The sequence below is a fragment of the Saccopteryx bilineata genome, chromosome 6 (genome assembly GCF_036850765.1).
Source record: "Saccopteryx bilineata isolate mSacBil1 chromosome 6, mSacBil1_pri_phased_curated, whole genome shotgun sequence".
Taxonomy (NCBI): domain Eukaryota; kingdom Metazoa; phylum Chordata; class Mammalia; order Chiroptera; family Emballonuridae; genus Saccopteryx; species Saccopteryx bilineata.
The window spans coordinates 128,255,020-128,276,273 of NC_089495.1; the positions used below are offsets into that span (position 1 = coordinate 128,255,020).

The 21,254-nt window shown below is 55.4% G+C and overlaps 3 protein-coding genes across 11 annotated transcripts; 1 reads left to right on the forward strand and 2 right to left on the reverse strand.

Annotated features, from left to right (window-relative positions):
- Positions 1-764: 764 nt before the first annotated feature.
- On the reverse strand, positions 765-4,483 carry RFNG (RFNG O-fucosylpeptide 3-beta-N-acetylglucosaminyltransferase). Of its 2 annotated transcripts, none has more exons than XM_066233999.1 (8): positions 4,182-4,483; positions 3,764-3,812; positions 3,149-3,251; positions 2,910-3,063; positions 2,572-2,660; positions 2,323-2,488; positions 1,778-1,863; positions 765-1,704 (listed from the first exon to the last, which is right to left on the reverse strand). In XM_066233999.1, exons 1-8 carry the CDS (start codon positions 4,458-4,460, stop codon positions 1,623-1,625), a joined length of 1,008 nt encoding a protein of 335 aa, XP_066090096.1. In that variant the 5' UTR covers positions 4,461-4,483; the 3' UTR covers positions 765-1,622. The 2 variants fall into 2 exon arrangements, with proteins under 2 accessions (XP_066090096.1, XP_066090095.1); XM_066233998.1 differs by having other exon boundaries at positions 3,764-3,827.
- Positions 3,756-9,555, forward strand: GPS1 (G protein pathway suppressor 1). 6 transcript variants are annotated; one of them, XM_066233995.1, is made up of 14 exons: positions 3,756-3,779; positions 5,450-5,542; positions 6,089-6,270; positions 6,716-6,880; positions 6,968-7,103; positions 7,206-7,283; positions 7,426-7,486; positions 7,868-7,953; positions 8,148-8,242; positions 8,377-8,482; positions 8,565-8,645; positions 8,734-8,871; positions 8,937-9,071; positions 9,153-9,555. In XM_066233995.1, exons 2-14 carry the CDS (start codon positions 5,465-5,467, stop codon positions 9,225-9,227), a joined length of 1,416 nt encoding a protein of 471 aa, XP_066090092.1. In that variant the 5' UTR covers positions 3,756-3,779; positions 5,450-5,464; the 3' UTR covers positions 9,228-9,555. The 6 variants fall into 6 exon arrangements, with proteins under 6 accessions (XP_066090092.1, XP_066090091.1, XP_066090094.1 ...); XM_066233994.1 differs by lacking the exon at positions 3,756-3,779 and adding an exon at positions 4,544-4,633 and having other exon boundaries at positions 7,429-7,486; XM_066233997.1 differs by lacking the exon at positions 3,756-3,779 and adding an exon at positions 4,578-4,633.
- A 216-nt stretch (positions 9,556-9,771) lies between these two features.
- DUS1L (dihydrouridine synthase 1 like) lies at positions 9,772-15,819 on the reverse strand. Of its 3 annotated transcripts, none has more exons than XM_066236229.1 (14): positions 15,670-15,819; positions 14,738-14,902; positions 14,059-14,167; positions 13,504-13,554; positions 13,067-13,179; positions 12,467-12,549; positions 12,200-12,303; positions 11,838-11,982; positions 11,488-11,584; positions 11,322-11,407; positions 10,804-10,949; positions 10,476-10,513; positions 10,239-10,314; positions 9,772-10,130 (listed from the first exon to the last, which is right to left on the reverse strand). In XM_066236229.1, exons 2-14 carry the CDS (start codon positions 14,891-14,893, stop codon positions 9,991-9,993), a joined length of 1,344 nt encoding a protein of 447 aa, XP_066092326.1. In that variant the 5' UTR covers positions 14,894-14,902; positions 15,670-15,819; the 3' UTR covers positions 9,772-9,990. The 3 variants fall into 3 exon arrangements, with proteins under 3 accessions (XP_066092326.1, XP_066092325.1, XP_066092323.1); XM_066236228.1 differs by having other exon boundaries at positions 13,067-13,119; positions 14,657-14,902; XM_066236226.1 differs by having other exon boundaries at positions 14,657-14,902.
- Between the last annotated feature and the right edge of the window lie 5,435 nt (positions 15,820-21,254).

Genomic DNA, 21,254 nt, shown 5'->3' on the forward strand with positions numbered 1-21,254 from the left:
AATTTCTCTTTCAGCCCAGAGCCTGACAGAGCAGAGTCAGAGGCCTTTCCTGTGCTCCCACAGCTCTCCGCCCAGTACCCCATGTGCTCTTGGGGCGCTTCTTCCTCCTGACTAGAGCGGTGAGTCAGACAGAAACCAGCAACGTGGATGCCAACCTGCTGACTTTTTTGCCCAACCTGCACTCCACACACATATCTGCACACGTTTACAGCCATACACACACGGCTACAGCAATACACAAACAGAGCCATGTACACACCCTCATCTATATACACAGCCCTACTCACGCCTGCGCATGCCTACATGACCATGCATATGTGTACACATGCACACCCACATACACAGCTTACACACCCATATATACACATGTATACATACCCATATCCATAGACATGCAGTGTACACAGACATGCATACCCACATATATAGCTGCTTGCACACATTTGTACAGCCACACACACGTGCAACCCCCTGCACATATACATATGCACGCATGCACACACACATACAAAGTTCTGCGACATGTTGAAAAAGCAAGCCTAATACATAGGAAAGCCACCTCCAGGAACAAGGTTGGCCCTGGTTCCTCACTTCCTGCAGGACCTCCCTGGCTTTGTGCTTCAGCTTACACAGAAGACCCCAGGCTGAGTTAGGCTGAGCTGGCAGGGCTAGAGCCTTCCAGTGAAGGAGCTGGGTGCTGGTGGTCTGTCCATAGCTGAGAGGCCAGGAGCTCTTTGGTCCATTGAGACAAGCCAAACAGAAAGTAACAAACAAACTTTTATTCACTTATTGCAACAGTTTAGCAAGAGGCCAGGGAGGGGCTGCAGGCCCATCCACTCCTACCTCCCTAGCAAGGCACAGGCAGGTGGGTCAGCACAGGTGAAGAGGGCTGGTTCCGCTGCAGGGGGCAGGGGTCACACAAAAGGCAACTGTTTTGTAGGCTTGGAACCAGGGAGAGAAGACCAGTACTGAAAACTGAGTCAGGATGGAGAAGAGTGTCTTAAAGGGCCCAGTAAAAAGGTCTGGCTGAGGAACCTGAGAGGGCCTTGGCCGAGGGGTCCCCCAACAAGGTGGCCTCCACATAGAGACAACCAAAAGCATGATGGCCTGGAGGCCTATTCTCAAGTATTGCTGCCCAGTGACCAAGTTGCCCAACATGGAACGAAGCCAGGTGTGGGGAGGGAAGTTCCCCCAAGAAGCCTACAGGTAAAGTCCCTGAGAAGGATCTCATGTAGGACCCTGGCCTGGACCCCACTCCTCAGGGCTTGGTCTGCCTGGAGTCCCCTCTCCAGCAGTATGAGCCCTGGGCACTGGATGTCAGCACCCCCCTCCCCAGCCCCAGACCTGAGAGGAGACCTTCCCAGTGGAGGCAAGCCTCTGGGATTGGACTTGGGAGGAGGGGCAGCCTGCATACTGGTTTGGGCAAGGCAGACAGTGCTGTCCTTGCTCCCCAAAGTGCCTGGTCACCTGGGCCCACCAGGGGCTGTGTGGGAGCCTGTAGGCCAGACCTTGTCTGTTGGCTGCCACATTTCCCTGGATGTGGCTGTGACCGCTTGAGAGTCAACTGAAGCCAGGCGGGGGCAGGCTTGTTCAAGAGCCACCCCTGGGTCAGGGGTTGAAGGTCACTGATAGGCGAGGTCACCCTGCTTCTGCACAGGACACCAGTTCGTGTCCGGGTAGAGAAGACAGTGGACAGACTTAAACCTGAGAAGGGGGATGTGGAGTCAGGGCCATGGGAGGGGCAGGCTGGCTCCAGAGCTCCCCACAGCTCACTCACCGTGTGGGGTCCTGTTGCAGGCTGAAGCCTCCGGCCATGTTTACCACATTACGTGGGTTCTCAGGACCCCCATAGCTCAAGGTCACCTAACGGGAGAGGAGAGTGACTCACTCTCTAGCTACCACCCATTCACCTTAGGATCTAGCCAGGAGAGGTCCTCTGGGTCCCCTGAGTCAGGTCTGAATAGCAATGAAGGATGACAGGCTAAGCAGCATGGCTAGCATAGAAGCTACCACAGGAGAGCAGCTGGTGCTCACTGCCACAAACTGACTCAAACTGATTCACTGTACCAGCAGCTTGGTCTGTGACTCCCACCACCACCCAGACCACTGCCCACTGCCTGGCTGCCCTGGGCCCATCCACCTGGGAAAGCACAGTGGCTGCCCTTTGTAATTGAGCCTCCACATGAGACTGGGTGACCCTACCACACTTGGAACCCATCCCAGCCACTTGTGAATCCCTCTGAGCCCTTATTCAGCTGGGAGACCTTCTGGCCCAGGCCACTTGGACAACTGCTGAAATGCCAGGGAATGCTGGGGCCGCACCTGCTGGAGCACAGTGTTGGGTGGCAGCCGCCGCAGGTTCTCCAGGTGAGAGTGAAACAGTGAGCTGTGCCTCAGGCGAGCACCCAGCAGCCCTTCCACAATGTAGCCCACCGTGCAGTCATCCGGCAGCCGCACCCGTTCGGCTGTGCTCATGAAGCTGCCCAGGCTAAAGAGTGGGTACTGATCAGTGCCTCTTCAGTGTTCAGTAGCCCCTCCTCAGGCAGCCAGCACCCCTGCAGTCCCCCTCACCTGGCCCATGGACTCATCTTGAGAGCAAGGCCTCTGCTTAGGCAGAACCCAGCTCCGCCGGTAGCAAACCAGAACTTGACAGTGGTCACCTGGGGAGAAGGGAGCTGCCAGTCAGAGCTCCTCACCCTGACTCTTGGTCTGGACACCCCAAGTATCGTCCATAAGCCACTCCTTAGCAGCTCCTGGTCCAAGCAGCAGAAGCTCTCTGGGGTATAAGGGATGACAGGGCTGCTGCCACCTGTGATCCTAACCCTTCCTGTAGAGCCTCCTGACCAAGGTCCTGAAATGCCCCATCTGCGTGGATCAAGCACCTGCCCCTCCCCAGCCCCAGTGCTCACGGTTCCACCTCCCTGGACCCTCTCAGTGGCCTCAATGGGGTGGTCCAGGCTGGGACGCCCCAGGTAGACATCCTGGCTGGGTGAGAAGGTGGATAGCAGCTGCAGCAGGCTCTCAACATTCACATAGTTGTCATCGTCAACGTGGCAGAACCACCTAGGGGTAGGGGCAGTATCAGCATTGGCAGGCTGACTCAGGTGTGTGGCCCTGGGTTCCCCAAGGGGGTGCAGACACCACATACTTGCGTCCAGACTCGATGAACTTGTCATACTCCACTGACATCTTGCAACACAGAGCCTGCCGGGTGTGCACAGCTGAGCAATTGGTGTTGATAACATGATTGCCTGCCAAGTCAGAGGAATGGGAGACACATGAGGACCTGGGTGAGACTTGCCGCCAGCCCACCCCGCTGAGGTCAGGGCAAAATGTGGCTGTCTGGTAGGCTCCGGCCGCCTTGCTCTGCTCAAGGCCCCAAAGCCAGGTCCAACCACAGCCCTGGTGTGGCCTCACCAGCTGAATCAGTTGCTGACCTCTATGGCCCAGGCAAATAACAATGCCTGGAATACCATGAGTAGACACCCACCAGGAAACTGGCCTGAGGTGTAACCGACCTGACCGGTGGGGCTTCTTCAGTGTACATGGAAAGGTAAGACCCTTGAAGTCTGCCGGTGGCCAAGGGAGGTAGAGCATACCTGGCAGGGTAGGGCCCCGGATGCTGCCCTCTACCAGCAGGTTACCTTCAGCAGATGACTTAGCTCGCTTGAGCCTTTGTAAGCAGTAGGGGAATGTGTGGTACTGAAACGAGGACTGTATGAAGAGGCCGTTGGGCACACTAGCTGGGCTGGGGGACATTTACCTCCCTGGAGCTGCAGGTCAGGGTCTTCCTCATCCGTGAAGATGAAAGTCTGGGGAGAGACCACCTGTAAGGCGTAAAGAAGGGCTAGGCCCCAGAGGGGGAGTGCGGCTGCAGGGGACTGCAGGATGAGTGTTCCCAGGCCATGCCTGGGTTTGGACGTGCAGTCCGGTGGGAGGCAAGGAGAGGGTAGTGTCCCAGCTCCAGCCTGCTGTCACCCTCAGCATGTCCAGTGCGGTCGGGCCCCGGCCTGCGATCACAGAAGTTTCTGGTCTCGGCCCATGGCAGCTAGGAGGATCACCCGCCTGGAGCCCAGGAAGGAGTAAGAGGGGGTGGGCGCTCGGGTCCCCGGGACTCTGTACCGGGCCTGGCCACATCCTGGGGACGCAGGCATGGGTAGGGGTCCTGAGGCGGGGCCCACCTGCCGGCGGGCCCGTGAGATCCAGGTGCGCAGCAGCAGCCCCAGGCGCGGCCTGTGGTTCTTCCGGGTGGTTTTGACGGCGATGAAGACGTCCTCCGGTCTCAGGCGGGGGTCGGCGGCGCGGGCCAGGGGAGCGCGCGGGTCGGGACCGGGAGTCGACAAGCCCGCGTGGGCAGGGGTGGGCGCGCGGGGCAGCGGCAGCGGCAGCAGCAGCAGAGCTGCCAAGGCCACGGCCAGCACGAAGCAGGTCCCACACAGCGCTCCCCGCGCACGACTCATACGGCCGCCGACCGGCCGGTAGAGCCCCGGCTAGGCACGCGCCGCGGCCCCTTTAAGAGCTGCCCGCCCGCGCCGTGACCCGGAAGTGGCGGCCGCGCTGCCCCGGAAGAGAACGGCACACCGCAACAGGGTGGGCGAAGATGCCGTTGCCGGTTCAGGTGTTTAACTTGCAGGTAACGAGCGGCGGCCGGCGGCCCCTCCGTGCTCCCGCCACTGGGCCGGAGTCGAGGCCGAGGCCGAGCGGCCCGCGCCCCCCGCCCCGAGCTCCGCACGTCGGCGCCGGCAGGCCCGCCGCGCTAACGCTCTTTTTCCTCGCAGCTACTAGCTAGCTGCGTCGTGTGTGTGTGTGTGTGTGTGTGTGTGTGTGCGCGTGCGCGCGCGCGTGCAGAGTCAGGATAGAATGAAGGATAGCCCGGCCCCCAGCGCAGCCGCCGCGTCAGTGACAGCGCTGTGCCCCGCCCTTCCCAGCAGTAAGGCAGACGTCTTCCTGCCGGGCACGGCCTGGGACTGCAGCCTGAGCGCCTGCCTGTCGGCCTGTACACTGCTCTATGAGGTACCGTCCAGGACAGGGGCCCGGGACCGCCAGCCAACCAGCGCGCGGGCAGGGACCGCCCGCCGCCGGGGCCCCTCCTGCCCGCGATCGGCGCCCGGCCCCCCGCGGCACTGTCCCGCACGGCTGCTGTAGCTGCTCGGGGCGCTCCAGGTTGAAGTCGCGCCCGCTTCTTCCCTGTGGTTTGGAGGAAGCTGCGTTAGGACAGTGACTGGGAACGTGTAGGGGCCTTCGGAGCTGCCCCGCTCCGAAGACGGGCGGTCAGAATGGGCCGAGGCTTCTGCTTGGGAGCCGCTAGTCCTGCAAAGAGCCCTCCTGACTGGCGGCGGTACTGGATTCAGGGATAGGGAGGGCCTGCGGGGTTGAGCTCAGAGCACAGTGGGGTCTCTCGCCCGCATTGGGCGGTCCCCTGCTCCAGGTGAAAGGCACTATGTTGCAGGGGGCCGTGGAGCCCATGCAGATTGACGTGGACCCCCAGGAGGACCCGCAGAACGCACCCGATGTCAACTACGTGGTGGAAAACCCCACACTGGTAGGATCCTTTGTGGGGTGTCATGCTGTTGGGGGTTCAGACTGGGTGCTCCGCTTGGGCCAGATCTTGTTCTGACCCAGAAACCTTTAGGATTTCTTTGTTAAAGTTATTTTTATTGCTTTTAAAGAGAGAGAAAAGGGGAGAGAGAGAGAGAGAAAAGTATCCATTTGTTTGCTTGGTTATGCATTTTTTGTTCCACTTAGTTGTGCATTCGTTGATTGCTTCCTGTACATGTCCTGATCAGGAATCAAATTTGTGACCTTGTTGTTTCAGGATGAGGCTCTAGCCTAATGAACTATCTGACCAGTTCCTGACTTTAGCCATTTGTGATGGCTGTCCCTGTGTGGGACAGCCAGGTCCCAGGCCACTTGCACACTAAGTTTTCCAGCCCAACCTCCTAGGTGTGCTCTACTCTGGAGGCTCCTGCACTAGCCATCCTACGCGGCCTCTCAGACACAGGGAAGGGTCAGCATTCAAGCCACTGCTCCTGACTCAGTATCCGGGGTATAGAGCCAGGTTCCCACCTTGTAGTCTTCCTTCCCCCAGGACCTGGAGCAGTATGCAGCCAGCTATAGCGGTCTGATGCGCATTGAGCGCCTGCAGTTTATTGCTGACCACTGTCCCCCGCTGAGGGTCGAAGCCCTGAAGATGGCCCTGTCCTTCGTGCAGAGGACCTTCAATGTGGACATGTATGAGGAGATCCACCGGAAACTCTCAGAGGCCACCAGGTGAGGCCAGGGCCTTGGCCAGAGGTAGGCCAGGCCGCTGTGTCCCCTCTGGGGGCCTTTCTGTGTTGCTCTGACGTCCCTGCCCCCCACTACGTGAGATCACTTATAGCAGTACCTCTACAGCACAGTGGGTGTCCCAGCCTGCCTTGTTGAAAAGGAGAAGGTGCTATAAAAGGCAGGACTGGGTGCTCACCTTTCCAGCTGGGATAATTCAGAATTCAGACTTTCTCTGCACATGTGGGCTTCTGCCATCACTGACACCAAGCAGAGCTTGTGCAAATGGTAACTTGCTTCCCGTTCTCAGTGCAGCTGCAGCACATTTCCTACTGGGTGGCCCATGTCTCTTGCCGATTCCATGCTCTCAACAGGGGCCATAGCTAGGCACGGATTCCTGGTAGGGGTGTTCCTGTGTCACATCAGCCCTGATGGCCAGGTCCTCTCTCAGGGACCTGCAGAGTGCTCCAGAGGCCGTCCCTGACAGTGGTGTGGAGCCACCGCCCCTAGATACAGCCTGGGTGGAGGCAACACGAAAGAAGGCCCTGCTGAAGCTCGAGAAGCTGGACACAGACCTGAAAAACTACAAGGGCAACTCCATCAAGGAGAGCATCAGGTGCCACCTGGGGCAGGAATGGCAGAGGTGACAGCAGGGATGGCCAGACCCACACTAGGTGGTGTCCACTCACAGTCTGGCCCACAGGCGGGGCCATGATGACCTAGGTGACCACTACCTCGATTGTGGGGATCTCAGCAACGCCCTCAAGTGTTATTCTCGGGCCCGGGACTATTGCACGAGCGCCAAGCATGTCATCAATATGTGCCTCAACGTCATCAAGGTGGGTCCTACAGTGGGTAGGTGGGGGCACAGGTGGGAGTAGCTGTGCCCTGGGCCAGTAGGGGGTGCCATAGACTGAGCCTACCCCCTGCCCGCCTACCAGGTCAGCGTCTACTTGCAGAATTGGTCTCACGTGCTGAGCTATGTCAGCAAGGCTGAGTCCACTCCAGAGATTGCCGAGGTAACCTGTGTCTGGCCTGCCTCCTCCAACTTCTGGCCCCAGTCTGCCTCTGCTGGTTTCAGGCTGGGGCTGGGGGTTGATCCAGCTATTGGGGAGGGTGTGACAGGTGCCAGTTGCTCACATGTGCCACCTTCCCTTGCAGCAGCGTGGGGAGCGAGACAGCCAGACCCAGGCCATCCTCACCAAGCTCAAGTGTGCTGCAGGTGAGGGCCCTGGGGTCCAGGGTGGGAGGACATCACAGCTGACTCCATGTGGGTGGCCTGTGAACACTGTCCTGTCGCCCCTCACAGCCAGGGTAAACTCTAGCCTCATACCCATAGGTGGCCCTTCCTGGCTCAGGTCTCACATGAAGGTCAGTGTCTGATCAGTGGTTAGGATTGCAGACATTGCCTCTTGATAGTCACTGTCAACACCAGTCCCCCACCTGTAAGTCCCCAGTAGTAGTAACAGCAGCTGTGTTGGCTTCTTGGGCACCTGACCCTGTGGGTGCTCTTGGATGTCACTCACCTTGATCACCAGAATTTATGTCACTGAGGCTGAGGAGCCCCTTGGGCGAGCCGGACCTCACCTTCCCTCCCCATCAGGGCTGGCAGAGTTGGCTGCTCGCAAGTACAAGCAAGCAGCCAAGTGCTTCTTGCTGGCTTCCTTCGACCACTGTGACTTCCCTGAGGTGAGTGGCATCAGGGAGGAATTCTCACTGGGACTTGGAAGTGGGGAGGGTTGGGCTCTTTGTTGGGGTGTAGTCTCTTCTGGGGGGGGCCTAGGCCTTCTGAGTGGGGTGTTAGGGGGGAACCAGCTCCAGCTCTTGGCTCCCTCCCTGGCTTCTGTCCAGACTAGCAGTGACCCCAGGTCTCTGTCCCTCAGCTGCTGTCCCCCAGCAACGTGGCAGTGTATGGTGGCCTGTGCGCCTTGGCCACCTTTGATCGGCAGGAGCTGCAGCGTAATGTCATCTCCAGCAGGTGGGGGTGGGGGGAAAGGGGACCTGGTGTCCCTGGCCACTATCCCCCAGGGCATGTGCAGTGTGGGCACATGCAATGTGGGCACGCGCAGGGCGGGCAGGCACAGAGCAGCTCTGAGGAGTGTGGTCCTGCAGCTCCTTCAAGCTGTTCCTGGAGCTGGAACCACAGGTTCGCGATGTCATCTTCAAGTTCTACGAGTCCAAGTATGCTTCCTGTTTGCGGATGCTGGATGAGATGAAGGTGAGGCCTGGCCTGGCTGCCAGGTGGGGGTGTGGGAGGCTGAGGGCTGGGGGTGCAGGCCCTCACCAGCTCTCCTTACCAGGACAATCTACTCTTGGACATGTACCTGGCCCCCCACGTCAGGACGCTGTACACCCAGATTCGCAACCGTGCCCTCATCCAGGTAAGTTGGGAGGGTGTGTACAGACTGAGGTGGGGCTTTGTGGATATGGCTAGAGACTGTGGTAGCTAACGCTCCCTCTGCCCTGCAGTATTTCAGTCCCTACGTGTCAGCCGACATGCGCAGAATGGCCACAGCCTTCAACACCACAGTGGCAGCACTGGAGGACGAGCTGACGCAGCTTATCCTGGAGGGGCTCATCAGTGCCCGCATTGATTCCCACAGCAAGGTGGCTGCTGGGCCAGGGCGGGGGTATGGGAGTGCCTGGCCCCGCTGACCCTGCTGCCCTTATAGATCCTGTATGCCCGGGACGTGGACCAGCGCAGCACCACCTTTGAGAAGTCTCTGCTCATGGGCAAGGAATTTCAGCGACGTGCCAAAGCCATGATCCTACGAGCAGCTGTTCTGCGCAACCAGATCCACGTCAAGGTAAGGGCAGGGGCAGCACTGGGGATGAAAGTCTGAATTCTGAATTATCCCTCTAGACCAACAACTGTGTCTCCACTGCAGTCCCCTCCCCGAGAAGGGAGTCAGGGGGAGCTGACGCCAGCCAACAGCCAATCCCGGATGAGCACCAACATGTGAGGGTACCTGTCTGCCCACCTCCAGGAAGACTTATACACCCTATCCCCACCCCTCAGACTTGAGCACCTGGGCCCAGTACTTCTGGAGGTGCTTCCTGTGGCACACCTATAGGGGCCCCACTGCTGGGTTCCAGCCCTTAGCCCCATCTAGGCTTCTGTGTGTCCTATCTCTTCCCTCCCCCACTGTGTCCCAGGGAGGAGGTGGGCTGCTGGGAAGGAGAGGCCTGCAGACCCAACTGCAGCATGGCCTCCTAGCCTCCCTGTTCTCACATCATCTGGGGTTACAGACAATTGTGAATCTTAGTCCATTAAATGGTGGCCTGACACTACACCCCTTGCACTGTTCCTTCTGTGGCTAGCTCCCTAGGGTTAGGCTTTAGGGCAGGACCTGGTGCTTGTCCCCTGGGCCCTTCACATTCAGTGAGGTCCCCAGCCTGTGCAGGGCAGAAGCTCACACCTTCACTGGCGCTGGTCTAGGGAAGTCAAGGCAAGAAGTTCTCTTCCTGTTTCCCTTGTTTTGCCAGCTCCACAGGCCCAGCTCTGTATACATTTCTGAAGAGATTTATTCACATTTGAACACACACAGTTGCAAGGACAGGGCAGCTCCAGCCTGGGAGCCTGCTCACTGGGCCTAGTACAGCCAAGAGGACCATGAACTTGTCCTTCCATGTGAAGGAACAGGAGGTTCCCTGAGTAAAGGTGTCTCCTTAAGGGGACTTGGAAGCTTCAGCAGCAGTCGTGGTGCATCAGGCTCCATTAGCCCCTCAGACCAGGACATTGCTCATGACCTCAGAGAAGCCACCTAGGTCCCTAGGCCCTGCCTCCTGAAGCTCTTGCTGCTGGGGCGGGGCCCCCTTCCAGGCCAGAGACTTCTCCAGTTTGGTTTTAAAAAGCAATCCATGACCTAGCAGAGAGTTGGGAAGGAAATGGGGTTCAGAATGCCAAAGATCCCACTGCCCACAGGGGCCTGTTGAGGGCGGTGGTGAGGGCAAGGGTGGCAGGCGCCTCTTACCTGGGCAGTCTGCAGTCTCTTTGAATGCTCGCTTCTTGCAGCAGCCCCGGCACAGGTTAAACACACACCTGTTGCCCTGGACACAGAAAAGCTAGTGAGCCTGTGCCTGGATGGGCTGTACCCCATCAGACAGGAAAGGACATCTCCCATGGGTCCTGGGCAGGCCAGGGGCCACCCTGCTTGCCACCCCTGGGACAGAGCTCTGCCCCAGGCAGCATAGCAGAAAGGCCAGCTCACCTTTGGGTTTCCACACTGGTCACACTTGGCGTACTTTGCTAGGAAAACAAGACAAAGGGGTCCTAAGTGAACAAGGTGAGCCCCCACCACACCTATCCCCCATGTGGAGCCTAGTGGGTATCCTGCTCACTGTGGCCAGCCAGGCCACTTGGGGGAGGGCAGAGGATACAGCTGACTGTCCAGAATGTGCAGGACCCATAGGACCGTGAACCCAACCCGAGGGCTCATGGACTCTGCAGCCATGGCTTCATCTCCTGTGTCCTCAGGAAGGCTACCCCAAGTCCCACGCCTCTCTGGCTGCCTCAGGGCAGCAACGGCAGCAGCTTACGCTTCAGTGAGGGGTCAAAGGTCTTGTGGGGGTTCCTCAGCTGTTTCTTTTGTTTGTTCTTGGACAGGATGTCCATGCTGCCCTCTTCCTCCTCCAGGGCCCGCTTACTGCAGGCACCCATGTTCTCCTTGCTCCCTTCCTTGGGTCTGAAAGGGAAGGGCAATGGGCAGAGCTGGGGACACCCATGAAAGATGACCCACCAGCCAAGATCCCAGCAGCTCAGCTCTCAAGCCACTGGGCCTGGGCCAGGTTAGTGGCCAGGACACTGGAACCGGGGCTCTGAGCCTCTGAGCCCCAGGCAGAGCTGGCCACAGATGACGGTCTGGCTTTGCCTCTGAGAACCCAGAGGAAACCAACCCAGGAACAGAGAGAAAGAAGGAAAAGATTCAAAACCGCCTTGGTAGCACATATACTAAAACCTAAGTACCCACAAGTGGGGGAGACAAGCTGGGTACCTGGAGGGATGGGGCCCAGAGGCCTGTGCCCCCCAACCCATACCCAAGCCCACTGACACTCACCCTGGACGGAAATAGGGCTGACAGATCCAGTGGAAGAAAGGTATACCACCTGAAGGCTCCTCCCCCTCCTGCCTGGACATATCCTCCTGCAAAAGCCCAGAGGGTCCTTGGTCACCAGCCAGGCCCCCATCTGATGTGCTGAGTGGCTCCCAGTCCCTGCACATGCCTCACACCGAAGCTTCAGCTCCTGGCTCACAGCGGCAATGCCCTCAAGGGTCTTCACTTTGGCAAGCTCCTCTCGAAGCTGCTGGTGCACCTGCAGCCTGACACAGATGCCCTGTCACAGCAGGGCCACCACCCTCCTCCCAACTGCCAAACCCGAGTCCTGGGCAGAGGGGAGCTGCCTTGCTCTAACAATCCAGGCTTCCTGCCTGACTTTATCATCACTCAGCCCTTTAAGACCAGGCCTGGTGGCAAACAAGCTTGGTAAATGTTTCCAGAGACCTCTGTCTTAAAACCCCCGATGCCCTAAGTGGGGCTCAGACCAGATAGCATCTGCTTGGGAAGGCAACTCACGTGTGGTACCACAACTTGAAGAGGTGCGCCCGGACGTAAGACAGGGGACAGGGGTGCTGGCGCACGAGGTCCAGGTACTCCTCGGCCAGCTCCCACACGGCAGGACTGCGGCCCTCAAACAGGGCGGGGTTGTGCAGGTTGCCCTCTGTGGGGGGAAGGAGGCTCAAGGCTGAGGGCACTCATGTCCCCAGGGGGATACCCCCACCTCATGCCGTGTCACACCCAGGGCAAGGCGGCCTCCTGGCTCCCAGACCAGCCCCGGGCTGAGGGTTCAGAGGGTTCAGAGCCTGAATGAGGACAGCAAGAGGCCTGAGGCTGTTCACCTCTGCTGCCCTCCAGTGCAGGTGGTGGCATGGCCTCACCTGCACTCATGACCCCTTGCACCCCTGTGTCCTGGATGCAGCGCTCTACGTCCCGCAAGCACTGAATGTTCCCATTGGCAAACACGGGGATGGTCACGGCCTTCCTGTTGGGGAGCAGGATGGGCAGTTAGGAAAGAGGAACACTCTCCTCCACCCCCAGGGCAGTGCCACGCTCCCAGACTCCATCTTGGCAGGCACTTCTCTTTCCCATTGCCCAGAGGGCTGCAGGCTGTGTCCTGGGGCCAGACTGCCTCCATGTCCACTCACTGCACAGCTTTGATGTGCTCCCAGGATGCAGTGCCCGACAGAAGCCCCTTCTGTTCCTTGGTGCGCCCGTGTACTGTCAGCAGCTAGGACATAGCAGTGCCGGCTCAGCCCCCAAACTGACCCCAAGGGACCCTCTTCCTTTGACTTCTGATGATCAGCCTCCATGCAGAGTGGAAGATAGGCTGCACTAGGTCTGGCTCTCTCAGTCCCTGCCCCCCACCAGACCCTGGGCCCCTGGGCTGCACCTGAGGCTAGCTGATGCCCTAGGGTGCAGCCAGGGTGCAGGTAAGAAGCCTAGTCCTGTTCAAGGGCCAGTGCTCCTAGAAGTAGCAGTACCCCCACTGCCCAAGACCAAAGGCGTGAGGGAGGGATGGGTACCCACCTGACCCTAGGGCTGGTGGTGGGGTAGGGAGAAGGCCTGGCATCTTCCCATTGCCTAATACCTCCCCTCATGCAAGTAAAAACAGCACTTGCCTCAATGTCACTGTTACTCCTGTCTACCACCAGAGAATAAGCTGCTCCAGGGGCACTTCTGGGAGCAGGGCTCCTCCAGGCCTGGCTCAGTGCGTGAAGGGCCCTATAAGCCCCCAGCCTCCTCACCTGGCAGCCAGCCTTCTCCAGCATCTGGGCGTACCTCACAGTCTTATCAATCTCTGGGAAGACACGAATTTTGCAAGTGACTGGGACAGAGAGCTTCTCATGGGCCAGCTGAACTGGGGAAAAGGAGAGTGGGCTTCTGAGAACCATGGCGTTCATTCTCAGGCAGGCAGTTGGGCCCACAGCACAGCCCCCAAATGAGTACAGGCCCCGCACAGACAGCCCCCACTTGATGGCAGCTGAGAGATCTGCCTCTGTCTCTGAAGGCATTAGAGGGACTGGCACTGGGCAAAGACACTGCCCTCTGCATACAACAGGTAACTGTCCACAGCCACTTTCTACAATAAGAAGAGTATAGCAGCCAGGAGATCTCTGCCGGCCACTATCCTCTTCTTTGCCCAATTACATGTGCCCCTGTCCCCTACACATGGCCGACTCACTCATTCTCTGGAGCAGGTCCCACTCCTCTTGTAGGAAGGCTCCATAGTGACCTGCAGGGACAAGCATGGTCCTCTGTACTTCTCTTCCCATGTCCACACAGGACATGAGCTGACGTGCCAGGCTGGCCCCAAGCACTCATCCACAGAGCCCTTGGGCTGGGGCCTTCCTGAGTGGGTGTCTCCAGGATAATAGTCCCTGAACGTTATCTCAGTGTCAGAATTAGGGCCTACGCTTGCCCAGCTGCCAGAGGCCAAGGGTGCTGAATGGCTGGTCCACCCACACAGTCTTTGACCACCCAGCAGCTCCTCAGTTCCCATAAGAAAGAAAGGTTGAACCCCATATAAGGGGAATGGCCATTAGGGCCATGGCAACACATGGGTGTGAAAGGGACGTCCTGTCAACAAAACACTTTTACACAGATGGAGTCTGACAACTTCTCAGGCGCTAGGGCAAGTGATGGGCCTCTGAGGGTCAGTAGAACTCTGTCCGCACCTGGAGTCTCACCCCAGCCTAAAGCCACTGTGGCTGCTAGACAACACCAGACCTGAACTCACCCCGCTTGGCTATCATTTGTGGGCAACCCAAATTCAGGTCGATGGCATCACAATAGTCCTGAGCCAGGAGTGCTGCCTGGACAAACACCTCCGGGTCATTGGCGCAGAACTGGAAGACACAGGACAGTCACAAGGAAGCCAAAGCAGGCCCTGGTCTCTTGGCCGCCCACAAGAGTTCACGCGTGACCCAGTGAAGGTGTGGTCCCATGGGCTGACTATAGGATGGTCTTCTGTCCTAAACGCTGACAAAACAACTAAGTTAGGACTTGTCCCCATGCCACCAGATTCACAGAATTTCTCCTGATTGTAAAAGAAAGCCAAGGTCACTGACTGCTTAGAGTAGAGCCATTCGTTTTAATCATTCTGATAAAGAGGCAGCATGAGATGATATGTGGGGGATCTCATGGGGCTATGGACCTTTCTCGGCAGACAAGCTATCCATTCACCAAGGTCTGAGCCAGCTCCCAGGAAGTAGTCAAGCTCTGGGAAAAGCAGCTACAGATGCGCCTGGCTTCCATGGCCCCCTGCCCCATGCCCTCCGCTCCACTCCAAACAAGGGGAAGAAAAAGGTGCTTCCAGAGCCCAGACCCACACGCACCTGCACAATGAGGGGCCGGTCCTCAGGGCACACCTCACAGTACAGGTTCTCCTTCCGGTAGTTGGCATCACGGACAAATACCTGGGCGTGCAGCATGGGGGTGTAGCAGAGCTGGGCCCCATGGCGGCGACTCAGCAGTCTCCAGGCCAGCTCGCTCTGGTCCACCATGGGGGCAACCACGTGGCGGGCCCCCCCCAAGGTGCGGCTCCAGAACTCGAAGCCCTGCAGCTTGGGCATCTCTCCACACTGTGGGGTAGACCAGGGGCTTAGCCATGTGACCAGAGCCACATGGGCAGAAGATCAAACTGTCCCTGAGGCCATGCCAATGCTGTACCGTGGTCACAAGTGTGGACACGAACAGTATCGATTGGTATGGGACACAAAATGAAACCCAGTGCCGTCACCTTCCAGTGGAGACCCTGGGCAAGTCACTCATCATCTGAGCCTAGACCCCTCACTTGTTCGCGGGATTAATATCTGCCAGACCAGACTGGTGTTGAGAATAAATAAAATCGTGGAAGCAGCATCCCAGGTGGCACCTGGCCACGGCAGGCCACCAAGAAAAGAAGCTGTAACTACAAGGCAGGGGACCCCCAAGGCCGAACCACCAGTGGGGACATCACTGGAGATGCGATCAGGCTGGGCAAGAAGGCCAGACACCAGGTTCTGCCTGGTGTCAGGCGGAACCAAGCCACGTAACTGGTGAACTCAAGGTGCAGCACTCTGCTGCCCACCTGGAGGAAACCGTTCTCCCTACCCCAACCGGGATGGCGGACCGAATGGGGACCGCTCCCAGACAGCTCCTGCTCCAGCAGCCTGCACCTGCCATCGCTGAGCACTGCTGTCACCTCAATGACTGAGTACCCAGCTGTGCGTTGGGTGTTTCTGAAAACTGAAATTACATATAAAAACCATCTAAGTACCCTGTGGTGCCTAAGCGCGTAGGACACGCGCGGCCCACGTGAAAGAGACTGGCGGTGGCAGCGCACGTCAGAGACCCGCGGGAAACGCACCTGAGTTGGCCGAGCCTGGGTGCCCACCGGCGGGGACCTCTGGGGCGGCGTGCAGGACTCCGTACTCACGTAGGAATGAGGTGTGCCGCTAGGCCGCAGCCAGGCCACCGCCGAGCCCAGGGCTCCGCGCCGGGGCCGCCGGAAAGTGCTTCCACCAGGGCAGTCCGGGCGGCCCGCGGTGCAGCGGGAAATGCGTTCCCGGAAAACTGCGCCTGACCGAGGAGGGTTCCGCCGGCGACGGAGGGCCCGCGCGGGGTCAGAGGTCAGAGGACAAGGTCGGTGCGGCGGGAGCTGTGGGGACCTGCTGGTACCCGCTGCAGGTCGCTCACACCGGTATCCGTGGGATGTCACACTCGGGCATGTCTCCCAGAGGCCGAGGTGCCCTGCTGGGGCTGAGACTTCTTTAAGGCATAATGAACAGCTGAAAACTGCACAAAGTGATAATGACGTAATTCTCTACATAAATATACACGCCAGGGACCCTATCACAATCAAAATAATGAAAACAGCCCTGGCCAGGAGGCTCAGTTGGTTAGAGCGGCGTACCCATACACCAACCTTGCAGGTTCAATCCCCGCTCAGGACTCATACAAGACTCAACCAAGTAATGCATAAATAAGTGGAACAACAAATCAATAAAATCAACCAATAAATAAAAAGATATTTTATTTATTGCTTTTAGAAAGAGGCTAGAGAGAAAAAGGTGGAAGCAGAAGTGGGAAGCATCAGCTCCTAGAAGTTGCTTCTTATATGTGCCTTAATCAGGCAAGCCCAGGGTTTCAAACTGGCGACCTTAATGTTCAAGGTCAATGCTTTATTCACTGCACCAGCACAGGTCAGGCCACAGTGTGTTTCTGCCGGGGTCCAGCCCCGGGGGGAATCCAGGGGTCCCACAGGAAGAGACGCGTCGGCACGAATCAAGTGAGAAAGCCGGATTCCTTTTTCTCTTTAGCATTTACTGCCAGGCATTTCTGCCAAATGCTGGTCTAGCTTTATTTTTATACACATACACTAAGTTACAATCACATGGTATTTTGAATACATTGATTAATAATTGTTTTTGTTCCACTATGGTTACATATTTCTAGGCAACAGTTAATTCATTTCTATAAGCTATAAATCAGGTGGTAAGTCATTCAAAGTACAGTTATACAATAACTTGAACAGCAATAACAATATTGGTACAAACTTCTAAAATGTCAGTACTGATTAATAACTCTACCTTACCTAATGTCTTATTGTCTAGTCAAATTTTATTTATCTACTAATTATACACTAGTTAAGTTCTAACTTTATTTTTCTCAGAGTGTTCCACCACCTGCAGGTCAGGTATGCAAGAAGAAAGGAAAGTTTCTTTACTCTACCACATGAAAAGGCTAGGGAGGTAAAGTAATGAATTAAGTAAAGGCTGAAAGGTGCTTCTGTGTATAGTTACTGTTTCCTACCTATTTATAAGTCACAATCTATTTTTTCTAACATGATTAATAAGAAGGAATTCTACAAACTTAACCCTTTTCGAGGGACATCATAGCCAGCCTCTTATATCTATGAGCCCAGGCAAAGGGGCTTACAGGCTTTTCTGTGGAACTCACACCCTCTGTCTCATTTCCAAAGAAATTACTATGAATCTACAGGGAAAGCACGGTACTATTATCCCTGTGCCATAAATGATAGCACACACCCAGAAAAGGGGGGATATAAGGCCAAATTAATTCAAAAGGTCAAAGAGGGAAGTATCATTGTGCCTTTTCTCTGCGGTGACTTTGTCAATCAGCAGCCATTGGTCTTCTCTGCTGTGACTTTGTCAATCAGCAGTTTTGGATCTTCTTCTGCTGTGACCTTGTCAGCCAGCAGTCGTTGATCGGCTTTGACATGTTTCAAAGAGTAGAAATTATTTGATGAAATACGTTTTAACAATTTATACTCTTATCAATTGTTTTGGGTGTCATAGTTAAGAAATATTTATGTAGCTCAAGTCCACATATTTATTTGTAGAAGTTTTATAGTTTTAGAATGTACATTTAGAATCCTTTTTTGTGTGTGTGTGTATTTTTCCGAAGCTGGAAACGGGGAGACAGTCAGACAGACTGCCACATGCGCCCGACCGGGATCCACCCGGCATGCCCATCAGGGGGCGATGCTCTGCCCATCTGGGGCGTCGCTCTGCCGCAATCAGAGCCATTCTAACACCTGAGGCAGAAGCCACAGAGCCATCCTCAGCGCCCAGGCAAACTTTGCTCCAATGGAGCCTTGGCTGCAGGAGGGGAAGAGAGAGACAGAGAGGAAGGAAAGGGGGAGGGGTGGAGAAGCAGATGGGCGTTTCTCCTGTGTGACCTGGCCGGGAATCAAACCCGGGACTCCTGCACGCCAGGCCGATGCTCTACCACTGAGCCAACCGGCCAGGGCCTTGAATGTACATTTAAGATCCATTTTGAGTTAAATTTTGTGTGTGTTGTGAGATAGGTATCTAAGTTACATTTTTCTTTCTTTTCTTTTTATTTTTGCATATGGACATCCAATAATTCCAGAACCATTTATTGAAAAGACAATCCTTTCTCCATGGAATTGTCTTGGCAATTGTTCAGAATCAGTGGTCCACACACATGTAAATCTGCTTCTTTTTTTTAATTTTTATGTTTTCGTATATTTCTGAAGTGAGAAGCGGGAAGCAGAGAGACAGACTCCTGCATGCGCCAGAACGGGATTGGATCGACCCTAAAGCGGTGCTCCACCATCTGGGGTGTTGCTCCATTGTAACTGGAGCCATTCTCGCGCCTGAGTCAGAGGCCATAGAGCCATCCTCAGTGCCTGGGCCAACTTTGCTCCCATGGAGCCTTGGCTGCATGGAAGAGAGAGACAGAGAGAAAGGAGAGGGGTAAGGGTGAAGAAGCAGATGGGCGCTTCTCCTGTGTGACCTGGCCGGGAACCCGGGAATTCCTCATGCTAGGCCTACTCTACTGCTGAACCAACTGGCCAGGGTCTTAAATCTGCTTCTTGATTCATTATTTTGTTCCATCCATCTAGTTATGTATCTTCATGTCAACAACACAGTCTTGATTACTATAGCTTTTTAAAATAATTAATTAATTAATTAATTTTTTGGCAGAGAACAGACAGACAAGGAAGGGAGAGAGATGAGAAACATCAATTCTTCGTTGCGGCTTCTTAGTTGTTCATTGATTGATTCCTCATATGTGCTTTGACTGGGGGGCTAAAGCAGACCGAGTGACCCCTTGCTCAAGCCGGTGACCTTGGGCTCAAGCTGCTGAGCCTTGCTCAAACCAGATGAGCCTGCACTCAAGCTGGCAACCTCGGGGTCTCGAGCCTGGGTCCTTCGCATCCCAGTCCAACACTCTATCCACTGCGCCACTGCCTGGTCAGGTGATCAGTGTAGCTTTTTAATAAATCTTTAAAAGTCTTGAAACAACAACATAAAAATAAAAGCCTTGAAACAAGTAATGTCACTTTTCAAACTTGGTCTTGATCGCTCAACATCAAATTGAGTTGGTGGCCCTGGCCAGTTGGCTAAGTGGCTAGAGCATCAGCCAAGTGTGCAGATGTTCCGGGTGTCAATCCTGGTCAGGGCACACAGGAGAAACGACCATCTGCTTCTCTTGCCATCCCTCTCCCCCTTTTCTCTCTCTTCCCTTTTTGCAGCCAGTGGCTCCATTGGTTCAAGCATTGGCCCTGGGCACTGAGGATAGTTAAGTTGGTCCAAGAGTCGGCTCCAGACAGGGGTTTGCTGGTTGGATGCTGGTTGGATCCTGGTCCGGCGCATGCAGGAGTCGGTCTTACTATCTCCCCTCCTCTCACTTAAAAAAAAAATTACATTGGTGGTTGTAGGCCTTTTCCTTGTCAGTTCCCACAGAAAGTCTGATGGCATTTGGATAGGATTGCCTTGAATCTATAGATCAACTTAACTATATCTCAATACTGAGTCTTCTAATCCATGAACACGGACTTTCTCTCCATGTAGGCCTTCTTTCATTTACTTTAGCAATGTATTCTAGTTTTCAGTGGATAGTTTTTTTTTTGTTTTTTTTAATTTTTTTCTTTTAATTATTTTTTTTATTTATTCATTTTTTTTTTTTTTTAGAGAGGAGAGGGAGAGAGAGAGAGAGAGAGAGAGGAAACAGAGAGAGAGAAGGGGGGAAGGAGCTGGAAGCATCAACTCCCATATGTGCCTTGACCAGGCAAGCCCAGGGTTTCGAACCAGCGACCTCAGCATTTCCAGGTCGATGCTTTATCCACTGCGCCACCACAGGTCAGGCCAGTGGATAGTTTTGATGCTATTGTAAATGCTATTGATTTTTCAATACCCATATCTGCTTGTTTACTACTTAACCATACAATTGGGTTTTTAATCTTTTTAAAATTTTTTGTTGCCTGACCGGGCGGTGGCGCAGTGGATGTAGCATCTGGACTGGGATGCAGAGGGCCCGAGTTCGAGACCCCAATGTCACCAGCTTGAGCGTAGGCTCATCTGGTTTGGGCAAGGGTCACCAGCTTGAGCCCAGGGTCACTGGCTCGAGCAAGGGGTCACTCGGTTTGCTGTAGCCCCCCGGTCAAAGCACATGTGAGAAAGCAATCAATGAACAACTAAAGTGTTGCAATGAAAAACTGATGATGGATGCTTCTCATCTCTCTCTGTTCCTGTCTGTCTGTCCCTATCTGATTCTCTTTCCGTCTCTGTAAAAAAAAAAAAAAAAAAATTGTTTAGGCCTGACCGGGCAGTGGCACAGTGAATAGAGCATCAGACTGGGATGCGGAAAACCCAGGTTCGAGACCCCGAGGTTGCCAGCTTGAGCGAGGGCTCATCTGGTTTGAGCAAAAAGCTCACCAGCTTGAGCCCAAGCTCACTGGCTCGAGCAAGGGGTTACTTGGTCTGCTGAAGGCTCATGGTCTCAAGGCGCGTATGAAAAAGCAATCAATGAACAATTAAGGTGTTGCAACGTGCAATGAAAAACTAATGATTGGTGCTTCTCATTTCTCCGTTACTGTCTGTCTGTCCCTCCCTGACTCTCTCTCTGTAAAAAAAAAAAAATTTTTGTTTAGCCTGACCAGGCAGTGGCGCAGTGGATAAAGCATTGGACTGGGATGCAGAAGACCCAGGTTCAAGACCCCGAGGTCACCAGCTTGAGCGCGGGCTCATCTGGTCTGAGCAAAAGCCCACCAGCTTGAGCCCAAGGTCGCTGGCTCAAGCAAGAGGTTACTCGGTCTGCTGAAGGCCCATGGTCAAGGCACATATGAGAAAGCAATCAATGAACAACTAAGGTGTCGCAATGCGCAATGGAAAACTAATGATTGATGCTTCTCATCTCTCCGTTCCTGTCTGTCTGTCCCTGTCTATCCCTCACTCTGACTCTCTCTCTGTCTCTGTAAAAAAATAAAATTAAATTAAAATAAAAAATAAAGGCCCTGGCCGGTTTGCTCAGTGGTAGAGCGTCGGCCTGGCGTGCGGAAGTCCCGGGTTTGAATCCCAGCCAGAGCACACAGGAGAAGCGCCCATCTGCTTCTCCACCCCTCCCCCTCTCCTTCCTCTCTGTCTCTCTCTTCCCCTCCCGCAGCCAAGGGTCCATTGGAGC

Bases quoted from the DNA above. Each gene is read 5' to 3' on its own strand.
- RFNG (XM_066233998.1), bottom strand. From the start codon at position 4,460: ATGAGTCGTGCGCGGGGAGCGCTGTGTGGGACCTGCTTCGTGCTGGCC. The intron at 3,252-3,763 runs GTAAATGTCCCC...CTGACTTGGCAG, and splicing joins TGACCTGCAGCTCCAGGGAG to GCAATCATGTTATCAACACC. The intron at 1,864-2,322 runs GTGCGGCCCCAG...CTCTCCCGTTAG, and splicing joins CCAACACTGTGCTCCAGCAG to GTGACCTTGAGCTATGGGGG.
- GPS1 (XM_066233991.1), top strand. From the start codon at position 4,861: ATGAAGGATAGCCCGGCCCCCAGCGCAGCCGCCGCGTCAGTGACAGCG. The intron at 8,646-8,733 runs GTAAGTTGGGAG...TCTGCCCTGCAG, and splicing joins GCAACCGTGCCCTCATCCAG to TATTTCAGTCCCTACGTGTC. The intron at 9,072-9,152 runs GTAAGGGCAGGG...TCTCCACTGCAG, and splicing joins GCAACCAGATCCACGTCAAG to TCCCCTCCCCGAGAAGGGAG.
- DUS1L (XM_066236226.1), bottom strand. From the start codon at position 14,893: ATGCCCAAGCTGCAGGGCTTCGAGTTCTGGAGCCGCACCTTGGGGGGG. The intron at 13,555-14,058 runs GTGAGTTCAGGT...TTGTCCCTGCAG, and splicing joins ACAAATGATAGCCAAGCGGG to GTCACTATGGAGCCTTCCTA. The intron at 10,131-10,238 runs GTAAGAGGCGCC...ACTCTCTGCTAG, and splicing joins AGAGACTGCAGACTGCCCAG to GTCATGGATTGCTTTTTAAA.